The sequence below is a fragment of the Lithobates pipiens genome, unplaced genomic scaffold (genome assembly GCF_037356315.1).
Source record: "Lithobates pipiens isolate NorthernLeopardFrog02 unplaced genomic scaffold, aLitPip1_a1.2 Scaffold_28, whole genome shotgun sequence".
NCBI classification, from domain to species: domain Eukaryota; kingdom Metazoa; phylum Chordata; class Amphibia; order Anura; family Ranidae; genus Lithobates; species Lithobates pipiens.
The window spans coordinates 53943877-53957119 of NW_027507789.1; the positions used below are offsets into that span (position 1 = coordinate 53943877).

Consider the following 13243-nt stretch of genomic DNA (forward strand, 5'->3'; position numbering starts at 1 on the left):
GATCTGGCTCAGTAATACCAGGCTGACAAAAGGTAAAGGCAGAGCACATGAGGTTAATACTTTGGCACAGAGCTCATTGCAGAAACCGACTTTGAAAGTCTTGATGAGATAGAAGCTCTCTAGCTCTCTGATAGAAGCTATCAATATCATGTCCAAAGAAAGCCCTTCACAACATTATCCTCTTTTTGTCATTGTCTATGTTGCTTGAATCCGGGACATGTATGATCAAATCAACTTGCCTTTACTGGTTCTTCAAGAAATGTCAGCTTTTAGAATCCAGGCCATATAAAGAAATATTACCTTAGCATATTGCTAAGGGAATGATGTTTCCAGAAGAATGACTATATGTGATGTGGTACCATGACATACTGTATGTAATGCAAGATATGTATATATATATATATATATATATATATATATATAGTATATGTGTATGTAGCACTGGCTAGGCTCTATTGTTTTTGTAAAATTAAGTTGCCTGAAGCCACAGTTGGGTTTTGGGATTATTTCTCTAAATTACTGGTTTCAGTACCAGTCCAGCTGAGTTGCACTGGGTTCTCCTTGACCGCAGGTGTTGCTGTCACTGCCGGCAAGAGCAGAAATGCAGTCTAGTTGGATGCATTGAATGCCACTTGTCTCTCGGAACCAACCCAGTGGGAGTGTTCTCCTGCTGTGCATTCTGGGGGGTGGTATTTAAGGTACCGACACCATGTTGGCGGGGGAGTTTTGTCTGTCTTTTTGGTTTGGGTGGTCCTCCTGACCTAGCCCCCATGGCCCTCCTGGCCTGGGGCATGAAACTATGCATCCTGAGTCTTGGGGCTGGCTGGCCTGAGGCAACACAACTGAAGGGATGGGCCCAAACGAATTGCGGGGCCTACTCATCCAGGGATGGTCCGGTGCTGACTCATCAGAAAGGAGACGCCCAGCAACTGAAGAACTCCAGGGGAGGGCTCTTTCAGGAGAAGGCGGTGCGCAAGGCTGGCTTCTCTGAAGGAGCCTGCAGGCTTAGTTGAAAGACGCAACCTGGATCAACATTCATACGGTATCGCTGGATCGGCTGAGAGAACCTGGTACCATATGTTAGTTCTCTAAATTTATCCGCATCCCTCAGTAACGCTCAAGTGTATCTAACAAGTCTGTGGCAGAGACTTTACCGAGCATCCTACCGGCTGCTAGGCCTAGTGAGAGAGGTCTATCCAGGGGTTGTTGAATCCAGTGTGGAACCGTTTTATTCTCTGGATTCTTTCAATATTTTCACCCTGCAATTTAAGTGCCTGAACTCACCCCTAACCCTCTACCCTCTGTTAAGAGACTTTGTTTTTCTAAATAAATAACTCAAAAGAGGATTCAGTGTCAGTTTCAACTTTCTTTAGGCCATTTACCACGGGATCCCCAAGACGGAGAAGCAAGCATGTGAGGTAACGGTAAGCCCAAGTAAAACCAGCAGCTCCTTCGGGGGTTAGTGCTACATATATATATATATATATATAAAAAGAGCCTCAGCTATGAAGCAAAACTCCTGTATGGGAAGGCTTTGATGGACATTTCTTGACTCTAATGCCCATAATACTTAAAAAAAAAAAAAAATCAGGCTCATAAAGCAGAGCTTTTTTTTCTCAGAGAATAGGTGCAGGTACTTCCCCTTCAGAGTGTCCTCTTGTCTCCCCCCACTACTCACTTCGGAGTACTGTCCTTTAGTTCGACCCCCTACCCACTTCTCAGTTCTGCATCTTTTAGAGAATACAGAAACAAATACCATTTCATCATGCTAAATAATTTGTATAGAATGTGTTAGTGATAGTAAGAAAAGCAGTAAAATAGATCCCCTGCAGCCAGCAACGATAGACCCCTCCAACAACAATAGATCTTTTCAGCAATAACAGACCCCTCGTAACAAAATGCCCCCCCCCCATCAATAGCTCAAACCCAACAACAATAAACCTCTGCCAGCAATGACAGATCTCCCAGCAGCCAGCATCGATAGAACCTCCAGCAGCCAGCAACAATAGACTCCTTCAACAGTAGATCCCTCCCACAAACAATCCACCCCCCGAGCAACAGTAGATCCCTCCCAGTGACAATAGATCCCCCAGCAGCCAGAATCAATAGACTCTCTAGCATATCCCAGTACCCATTGTCATTACATACCTTCGATGCTTAAAGGTGCCAGAAATGCATTCCCTCAGGTTCCTTCTGAAAAAAGCTCTGATTATAAGTAAATGTTCGCTTCCTGCTGAATGTTGCTCATTGAAGTAAAAATGCCCATCTGAAGACTCTTCAGAAATCTATACTTCCGTCAGTGTTGGATTCCCGGTCAGCTTGGTGAGTCCTCCCTCCAACCCCTGCCTCACTACCATGGCCACATCTTTACGATTGCTCCAATGTAGTGACAACATACTGAAACCAAACTAAAGCCATAATAGCCAGGTAGCTAGCATTTTCAAAACATTGTTCTGAGTATAGTAACTTTCTAGCTGTCTCTGACTTTATGAAATTCATTGGTCTGGAAAACAGGCGTGCAATCAGTAAAATCAAAGTTCAAGTCTAGACCCTTGATCTGGATACTAGTTCCAGATCAGTGATTCTTTAGGCATTAAAGCCAGATGATTAGCCAGGTATGTAGCCTTTTCAGATGTAGAGGTCAGCAATGGCAAGCCTATACAGTATAACTGTGTGAAGAAAGCTGTGCCGTTTGGAAGAACTTTTGAACACTGCGCAGCCAACCTGGGAATTGCTTTCTTTTAGCTTTAGCCTCAATTATTTAAGCCAGGCCAGGTCAGTGGAGCCGAAAATTAGAGCACAGAACTGCATATAACAAGGTGAAATTGATCTTGTTGAAACATGGATTTACACATATAAATTAGTAAAGCACAAACAAACAGATATTTTATTAATTGCATTGCTCCCCTGGGTGAAGAACACATCTTCTGAGTCCAGGTATATGGATTTGTTTGGAATAAATACACCATTTTTTATGTATTACACAGTAATCAACCATACAGGCCTCCATTGGGGATTAATATTTTAGAGGAAAAAAAACTCAAATTAGAATCTCTTCGACAGGAAACACTACATTTAAAAGAGAGGTTGGATTTAGTCTCTTTCTTTCTTTGTAGATAGCTTCCCTTGCCCCTGACCCGCTCTCAATAATTTTTGTGCTCTATTGACCAGCCTTGCAGGAGAGCTCCCTTGAGGACCATCAAATATACTGTCAATAGCTTCATGGATATGTACAGTATATACTCCCACGGGTGATTTTTTACAATAATGACCACTGACTGAACAGACTCTGGGGCTCATTGACCCTGGTTCAATTTAGCATTGCATGTCAGTTGATAACTATATGTACAGAAATGTTTGTAAAAGTGAATTTAACTATTAAAGTCTAATGCAGCGTACACACGACTGGACTTTTCGATGGACTTAGTCCGGCGGACAATCCGACGGACTTTGCAGCTGAGGTCCGCCAGACTTTCAAACGAACGCACTTGGCCACACATGATCACTCCAAAAGTCAGACGGATTTGAACATGATGATGTAGAATAAGGAAGTTCATAGCCAGTAGCCAATAGCTGCCCTAGCATCGGTTTTAGTCCGTTGGACTAGCAGACAGACAACTGGATTTTTCGACCGGGCTCGAGTCCGTCGGAAAGATTTGAAGCAAGTTTTATTTCTAGGTCCGCCTGACTTTTGGGAAGAAGAGCCCACACACGATCGAATTGTCCGTCGGATTCAGTCCGCCGGACCAAGTCCGTTGAAAAGTCCGGTCATGTGTATGCGGCATTACTCTAGGCTGATATAAAAGACTCAATTTAATGCAGTGCTGTAATCAATAATACAATAAATAAATTTTTCAAAAGCAAGCAATATAAGCTCTTGAATATGGCCTGTTATCAGGTCTCTGAGATGGGGGGACCTCTGATGTGAAGTCATTTTCATTAACCACTTCAGCCCAGGAAGATTTTACCCCCTTCCTGACCAGAGCACTTTTTGCGATTCGGCAATGCGTCCCTTTAACTGACAATTGCAAGGTCCCAAACAAAATTGACATCCTTTTTTTCCCAGAAATAGAGATTTATTTTTGAGGTATTTGATCACCTCTGCAGTTATTATTATTACATTATTATTTTTTACTTTTTGCTATAATAAATATCCCCCAAAAATATATAAAAAAACATTTTTTTTTCTCAGTTTAGGCCAATATGTATTCTTCTACATATTTTTGGTTAAAAAAAATTGCAATAAGCGTATATTGATTGGTTTGTGCAAAAGCATCTACAATATAGTGGATAGTTTTGTGGCATTTTTATTATTATTATTTTTTTATTAGTAATGGCGGCGATCTGCGATATTATGGCGGGCACATTGGACAATTTCGACACTATTATGGACCACTGTCATTTATACAGCGATCAGTGCTATAAAAATGCATTGATTACTGTGTAAATGACACTGGTAGTGAAGGGGTTAACCACTAGGGGGCAATGAAGGGGTTAAGTGTGTCCTAGGAAGTGATTCTAACTGTGGGGGGGGGGTGAGCTTCAAGTCACATGACAGTGATCACTGCTCTCAAGGACAGAGAGCAGTTATCTCTGTCATGACACAAGCCAGAATGGGGAAATGCCTTGTTTACATAGGCACTTCTCCGTTCTGAGGCTCCGTGACATGATCGCATGGAGACCGGCAGACTCGATGTCCTGGCAGGCACACGCCTGCTATCCCTGGCTCTTAAAGGGGACATACAGGTACACCCATTCACCCACTGCTGCCATTGTACCGACGTATATCGGTGTGCGGCGGTCAGCAACTGGTTAAAGTGATACTAAAGTTTCTTTTTTTTCTTTAAAATTAACAAACATGTTATACTTACCTGCTATGTGCAGTGGTTTTGCACGGAGCAGACATGATCCTCCTCTTCTCGGGTCCTTCACCGGCGCTCCTGGCCCCTCCCTCCGATCAAGTGCCCCCACAGCAAACAGCTTACTATGGGGGCACCCGAGCTGAGGCACAGCTCTTTATGTCCAATCAGACACGAGAGCCCCCTCTCTCTCCTCATTGGCTAAGTAACTTTGATTGACAGCAGCAGGCGCAATGGCGCCGCTGCTGTGTCCCAGCCAATCTGGAGGGAGAGTCCCAGACATCCGAGGCACTCGTGCACATCGCTGGAACAAGATGTGGTTCAGGGTAAGTATTAGGGGGACTGAGTGGAGCTGCTTTTTTTATCTTAATGTATAGAATGCATTAAGATAAAAAAAACCTTCTGCCTTTACAACCACTTTATAGTGGTTGTGTGCATCATCCCAGTCTCAAATTTCCTATTGATAGGCAACATTTAGGATTTTTACATTTTAGACTGGAGATTGCATACCTTTTAAAGGGTTCAATGATTGAAAACGGTTGAGAGACATGTAGGTGACTGCAGTAAATAACCCACAAACCACTAGAGGACCTTTCTTAGGTCAGGGGTACCCATCAAATCCCATCAATTACTCTACTGTATTTCTTTTCAACCGTCAATTATTACTGTTGAGAGCTTGGTACTTTAAGATTGACAAGGAGAGCTTCTAGGGCAATTTTACAGTAGTTGTGTATCACTTTCTGTCCCCCACAGGATTTTGATGCGAGTAGGTGGCAGCTCGGGATTGCTCGTAGCGCTTAGAATAACTCATGTCTGGTTCCAGATTTTACTAGATATAGATAAGACAGCGTTTAAGCTTTTAAGTCAACATGGTGAAGGGTGAAACCTCGAGTGCATCTAATGGAGCTTGACACTGTTGTGTTATATCATAAGGCTATATATCCAGTTGTTCTATCTAGTGTTCGTAAATTACCAAGAAATTCCTTTGCCAGTTTTAAGCTACAGTCCAATATGATTTTTATTGACGTCTTGTGCCTGCCGAGTACACAATAGCATGATCTTTATCTGCATTTAGTTCTCTGTAAGGATGCCTTAGAGAGTAGTATAGCCTCTTTGGGCCTTAGTAATATAAAATGTTATTTACAGATAATTGTTTCATGAAAACCACACTACCATTGTTGTGAAAAAAAATTGAATATATAAATAAATTAAATTTAACCACTTGCAGACCGGACCATTTTGCTGGTCAAAGACCAGACCACTTTTTGCGATTCGGCACTGCGTCGCTTTAACTGACAATTGCGCGGTCGTGCGACGTGGCTCCCAAACAAAATTGACGTCCTTTTTTTCCCACAAATAGAGCTTTCTTTTGGTGGTATTTGATCACCCCTGCGGTTTTTATTTTTTGCGCTATAAACAAAAATAGAGCGACAATTTTGAAAAAAACGCATTATTTTTTACTTTTTGTTAAAATAAATATCCCCCAAAAATATATAAAAAAACATTTTTTTCCCTCAGTTTAGGCCGATACGTATTCTTCTACATATTTTTGGTAAAAAAATCGCAATAATATTGATTGGTTTGCCCAAAAGTTATAGCGTTTACAAAATAGGGATAGTTTTATAGCATTTTTATTAATAATTTTTTATTATTTTTTTTTTACTAGTAATGGCGGCGATCAGCGATTTTTATTGTGACTGCGACATTGTGGGGGACCCATCGGACATTTTTGACACATTTTTGGGACCATTGTCATTTATATAGTAATCACTGCTATATAAATGCAGTGATTCCTGTGTAAATGACACTGGCAGTGAAAGGGTTAACCAGTGGGTGGCAGTGTAGGGGTTAAGTGTTCCTGGGGGTGTGTTACTAACTGTGGGGGGGTTGGGCTTTCATTTAGTGAACACTGATCTCTGCTCCAATCACATGGAGCAGAGATCAGCGTCACTAGTTGCTAGGCAGAATGGAGAAATGTTGTTTACACAGCATTTCCTCCATTCGGCCGCTCCGTGAGACGACCGCGGGGATGCCCGCGGCGATCGAGTCCACGGGTCCCGCGACTGGACTCACGGGGGTCCCGACCAGTGCGGGAGCGCGCCGGCGGCGGCGCGCTCCCAATGGCAGGGAAGCATTGAATATTGGACGTACCTGTACGCCAATATGCCTGCCCGTGCCATTCTGTCGACGTACATCGTCGTGCGCTGGTCGGGAAGTGGTTAAAGTTCAACTTACGGCACGTAGAAAAAAACAATTAGTGCAAATGTGCATTGTCTATGAAATATAAATGGGTGGCACAGTGGTGTAGTGGTTAGCACTCTCACCTAGCAGCAAAAAGGGTAACTGGTTCTAATCCCAACCACACCCAACCACAACACTACCTGCCTGGAGTTTGCATGTTCTCCCTGTGCCTGCGTGGGTTTCCTCTGGGTACCCTGGTTTCCCCCCACACTCCAAAAACATATAGGTAGGTAAATTGGCCCTTAGTATATGAATGGGGACCTTGGATTGTGGGCTCCTTGGGGTACGGACCAATGTGAGTGTGCAATGTACAGGGATAGGGACAATTGTAGACACTCAGGATGGACTGGTGTCTATTCAACCTTTCTAACTATGAAACTATAAATGTATTTTTTACATTTAAAAGAGAAGTACGGCTTTCTGAAAAAACAAAACAAAAACAAAACAATTATATTTACCTAGGTGAATGCATCGTCGCTCTAATGCTGGTGTAAGTTACCAGCTCTCTGCTTTCCCCTCCAGTGAGGCTGTGGAGGGGATGGAAGGGGCTTGCTCAGGCTCTCAGCAGATTGCTAAGAGGCTGAGCCAGGTGCCAGTCCAGGCTTTTGGGTGGATCCCAACCATAAGCTGCCCTCTGTTGGCTGAAAACTGGTCACAGAACTAACTGCACTACTGTGAACCATAGGAGAAGAATAAAAATACATCTTTGGCTATACTTCTCCTTTTAAGTGCTTGAGTTTGTCTTGGTATCAGGCTCCAACAATAATTGAACAGAAGCACTCTTAAGGACCGTACACACGATCTGACTTTTTGACAACAAACATGCAAATTAGCTGTTTTAAGGCAACATCTGACCATGTGTACGCTCCATCAGACAAAATTTTTCGGTTTTCATCTGACTTTTGTTGGCTGTGCGAACGGACAAACTTTCCGGCAAAGTCAGATGGAGCAAAGTCCGATCGTGTGTACAGAAAACCATAGGACTTTTGTACAAAGTGCAAACACGCATGCTCAGAACCAATGCAAAAGATCAGACAACAATACAGGAGTTGACCAAAGGTGGCGGTAAAGAGCAGAAAAACCACGTGATTTGGTGAAAGTTGGCTGAAAAAGTCCTGCTGTGTGTATTCATGGCCAACGCCCTTTGTACAAAAATCCATGGGAAAGTTTGTACAAAGTCCAATCGTGTGTATGAGACCTTAGTGAGGAAGGGCGAAGAACTATTAGCCATTCCACTGTCATTTTTTTTGGTTTTTTTAGGCCTCCTCATGCACACAAGACATTTTACTAACTATCCTAGGCTCCTTTCCCCCTGGCAGTAGAGTTTTGGCAGAAAAAAAATGCTTGATGCTTGTAAACTCGTACCGCATTTAGGCGCATCAACCACTTGGGCATTAAATTATTCTGGCCAGTGAAATAAATGAACGCTCAAGTGTTGAAGCAGTTAGGTGCGTATAGACAAGTTTAGCCACATCACGTCTTTTTTGCTGACTGTGTTTTTTCTTTTTTTTTCTTTGTGTGCATTGACACAGGCTATAATGCAGGGGTGTTTAGAGGCAGGAAAAAAGAAAAAAAATGCTAAATGCCCCAAGTAGCAGCCGAAAAATGTCCAGTGTGCATGAAGCCTAAAAAAGATCTATCATAATTTTTATTTACAGTTCTGTTCCCTATGGGACAAAGTATATGTAGTTAATCAATGCAAGTTTAACACAAAAACACAGCTGATAAAAGGAAGAATACCCTGAGGAGTAGAACTTGTATGTCCTTGATCTAACATGTATGTCCCTGATCTTTTTCATGCTGGCCATATACAGAAACAGATTATCATTTGTAATGGTAATATAAATTGTTTGCACTGCAATGGGCAGAGGGATTAGTAATCATTTTTTTTTTTTATAGGGAAGTTATGAAGTTTTTTTATAGGGAAGTTTGGTCTTGATGTAAAATCCAACTGAATTTGCCCAACCTGGTCTATTTGTTGTTTTGAAAGGGACGTCTAGCAAAAGATCATCAAAAATGATCAAACCTAAGCATTATTGTAACATGTATTGGCAGACCAGTAGCGATGCGTCCATAAAGGGCGCAGGAGCGCCGCCCCCTCTTTCCTGTCACCTCTCTCTCCCCCATATATAAATTCATGCATTGCATGAATCTATCTATGGTCGTTGCTGCCATCCCCTTTTGAGGTGTCTGGCCCCTTGTCGGGCGCCAGGCACCTGAATTACAGTGGCAGGGTTTTTTGGAAGTGTCTGATTAGAGTCGTGGGCTCTAATAGGCACCCTGACTACAGCCGTAGGCTCTAATAGGCTTCCAAAATAGTAAACAGCGGGCGCAATGCTGTGCATTCGCTGTTTACCCAGTGTTGATCAGACTATCCGGGCGGACAATTCGACCATGTGTAGGCTCCGGCAGACTTTTTCTTCCCAACTTTGAAAGAAGACTTGACTCAAAATTGTCCGCCGGACTCGAGTCCGACGGACAATCCGCTCGTCTGTGTGCTAGTTCACCGGACTTTCCAAATGAACGAACTAGCCCACACACGGACTAAAGTCCGTTCATTTTGAACGTGAGTTCAGGTACGATGGGGCTAGAGAAGGAAGTCAATGTCGCCGCTTTCATCGGCGAGATTGACACCTTGCGAGCCCAATCGCCTGGTATGGGTTTTAAGGGTAACCGCCGAAAACTGGCGTGGGGGTCCCCCTAAAGTCCATACCAGACCCTTATCTGAGCATGCAGCCCGGCCGGTCAGGAAAGGGGGTGGGGACGAGCGAGCCCCCCCCTCCTGAACCGTACCAGGCCGTATGCCCTCCACATAGGGGAGTGGGTGCTTTGGGGAAGGGGGGCTCCCTGCAGCCCCCCCACCCCAAAGCACCTTGTCCCCATGTTGATGAGGACAAGGGCCTCTACCCAACAATTACCAAATATAAGGAGCTGTGCTGAAAAAGATTTGTGTATAAAACTGTGATCAAAAAATTTATACTGATCTAATTGGAATTAGAGGTGCAAACAATATCAAATAAAAAACGTGAATAACAAGAAACACCTATATCTAAAAATAAAAAATAAATGAAAATCAAATTCCAGATACCATGATGAAATAAATATCATATATGTGCTCAAAAATTAATAAATAAATAAATTGATAAAATTGCAACGAATAAATACAAATGAATAAGTGGAAATTACTAATTTGATGATGACACTTAATGTAAACAAAATAAAAAGTTATTAGTCCATATCTAATGTCCCATCAAGAACTGAAGGAGTTCATGCAAAAGGATCAGCAGGAACTACTGCCGTAGAACGTGGTGACGTCAGTACGCCGAACGGCACCGTGTTCTACGCCAGTCCCGGAACTAACAGGCGGTAGTCGAGAGCCGGCCAGCTCGTATGTTTTTATGGCTTTTCTTGTATCTGGATAATGTGAGTTCACATCTATGTATTATACAAATAAATTATAAAGGTTTTACGCTATGCGAGCATTTCTCTTTTCGTATATGGAATTGTTTATCGCTGTTTGACATCCCGCTGCTGGGGGCAAGAGATTTCCTGTCTGCCATCCTGAGTGTCAATCCTGACGATCAATCTATGCATTTTTAGGTCTAATATAATAGGGACCTATGGTTCTGGTAAGCGGCCAGAGTTATTATTGGTGGTGGCATCCTGTACACTTTACAGCACTTTTTTAAAGGGTGTTTTGTTTGATTCTACACAGAGTTCCTGGTGATCCTTTTGCATGAATTCCTTCGGTTCTTGATGGGACATTACATATGGACTAATAATTTGTGTGTCGTTGTATAGGGATTTGAGCTGCTGCTCACTGGGTGGGTTTAGATAATAGCGCAGTTTTCTCTTTTTACCTCTTCCCGAGGGGGGCTTATCGGAATCCAGGAGCCCCCTTATTAAGCCCCCCTTAGCCCCCAGATCCCAGCCCCCCACCCTATGTGAATGAGTATGGGGTATATCATACCTCTACCCATTCACCTGGGGGAAAATGTGTCAATAAAAAAAACACACAACACAGGTTTTTAAAGTAGTTTATTAGGCAGCTCCAGGGGTCTTCTTCCGACTTCGGGGGTCTTCTCGTTGGGCTCCTCCACTATTTTCTGCTCTTTTGCCGATCTTTTACTAGCGGAGGAGTCTGGCTTTCTCCTTCGTTGCTGTCCGGGGGTCTTCTTCCAACTTCGGGGGTCTTCTTCCGACTTCTCTGCTATCTTCTTCCAGCTCTTTTACTAGCGTTGGCCCGGTATTCTCGTTCGTCATCGCGTCTTCTTCTTCCTTCTTCTGTTCTTCCGATGTTGACACAACGCATTCTCCCGCTGTACTGCCGGGGACACGTTACGTGGTGACTTATATAGACTTATGATGTCACAGTCCCAGCATCCCCAGAGGAGCGTGGACATGGAGGACGCCACCATGACCCGCTGCGAGACAGGTAAGTCCTGACTTCCGGGCGATGCACACTAGCAGCATCTGATGGGGCACAGTAGCGGCAATTGATAAGCACACTGGCAGCAATTGATGGGGCACACTGGCAGCAATTGATGGGGCACACTGGCAGCAATTGATGGGGCACACTCGCAGCAACTGATGGGCACACTCGCAGCAATTAATAGGGCAACGTAGTGGCAATTGATGGGGCATAGTATCGGCAACTGATGGGCAAACTGGCAGCAATTGATGGGGCACACTGGCAGCAATTGATGGGGCACAGTAGTGGTTTCTTCCTCTGTCCTCCCCTTCTGTTTAGTGCAAGTTAGTTTAATCCTAGCTAGATCCTCCTCACTTCTATGTTTTCCCGGTAAGTGTTATGCCTCATGCACACGGTCGGATATTCCGATGGGAAATGTTGGATGTGACCTTGTTGGCTGAAAGTCCGACCATGTGTATGCGAACATTTGTTGTCAAACTTTCCACCAACAAACGTTGGCTAGCAGGCTCTCAAATTTTCGGCCAACAAAACGTTGTTGTCGGAATTTCCGATCAGGTGTACAGGGCATAAGTTATTCGCATGGACAGGGCTTAGGAAAATCATTATCTTCTTACACTTCAAAAGACTGAAAAAAACATTCTCTGTACTGCAATTAGCTAAAGTAAAATTGCATTGGATTCAACTTCTGTGTTTTATTTAAGAGTTAAGCTGCCTATGGATGATGTGAAGTCAGCAGGTGATCAAACTGTCCTGATAGACTGGGTTTAAGGAGGTATGTCAATGCATAAAGCGGCATTTAAAAGGAAACACTTCCTGTTGTCTCTCTAGGGCAGGAAGTGAAGGGATAGCTCTTAACAGTGTTGGTGCTTGCCGTGACATCAGTCAAACAGTATGTAGGCATACAGCACAGGTAGGCTTTGAATGTTAAAATACACTAAAACTTACATTCTGAAAATGATTATGCGCATAGCCCATTCCTAACCCTCCTCCTTCATAGCATAAGCTTACTGTTCAAATACAGGAGTGGAGCCTTTAAGAGTTGAACTATGGCTGAGCTATTTTTCCTGGGTGGTTTCATCCAATATTTATTATATTTATTACATTTATTTAATGCCTCATTACAACGGTTTTGGATATTTCAGCTTCGTCTTTCATCTTTCTAAACCATACCTGAAAAATGCTGAGGATGGCCTCCTGGGTGACTGCATCAGTTGTAACGCTGAACAATGCTGCCATCTCTTGTTGTTGAATCTGATAAAACATGTCTGTGTTCTCTCCCACATCAGCATCTTCAGCTTTCAGTCGTCCAATCACTGAGCCCCGGGGAGCCGTCTCCAACACACTGAACCGGTATAGCTCTGAAAAGTGGAGAGGTGGTCTGTTACTTATTAATGTCTCCTTTGATTTCATTTTTTTATTCAATTCCTTTGCTATGTGTAGCATCTAAATGAATAGACCTCCCAGCAATGTCATTACTAGGCTGCAGCTAGGGGGAGCTCTAATAGGCACATTTTAGTTACGTTATCCATGTTCACTTTTAAAATATGTTTGCTTTTACATCCAGTAGGTGTGCTTTTTTATTCTATATGATAGTACTGGTAACCTCTAAAATAAATGGGTGTGTTTTTTCTTGTGACCTGCACTGCTAGTAATTGAAAGTATTTATGCGTATGTAGTGCTCCATTTCTGCAAGTGAGCAATAAATGGTGCA

The 13243-nt window shown here is 43.1% G+C and overlaps 1 protein-coding gene across 2 annotated transcripts in view; it reads right to left on the minus strand.

Moving 5' to 3' along the window:
• Positions 1 to 13243, minus strand: part of CDH22 (cadherin 22) — a 604297-nt gene that overhangs the window by 34685 nt on the left and 556369 nt on the right. For both annotated transcript variants that reach the window (XM_077459248.1, XM_077459250.1), the window contains exon 7: positions 12703 to 12890. In XM_077459248.1, the coding sequence (XP_077315374.1) occupies positions 12703 to 12890 (188 nt within the window). The remainder of the gene's footprint in view (positions 1 to 12702; positions 12891 to 13243) is intronic.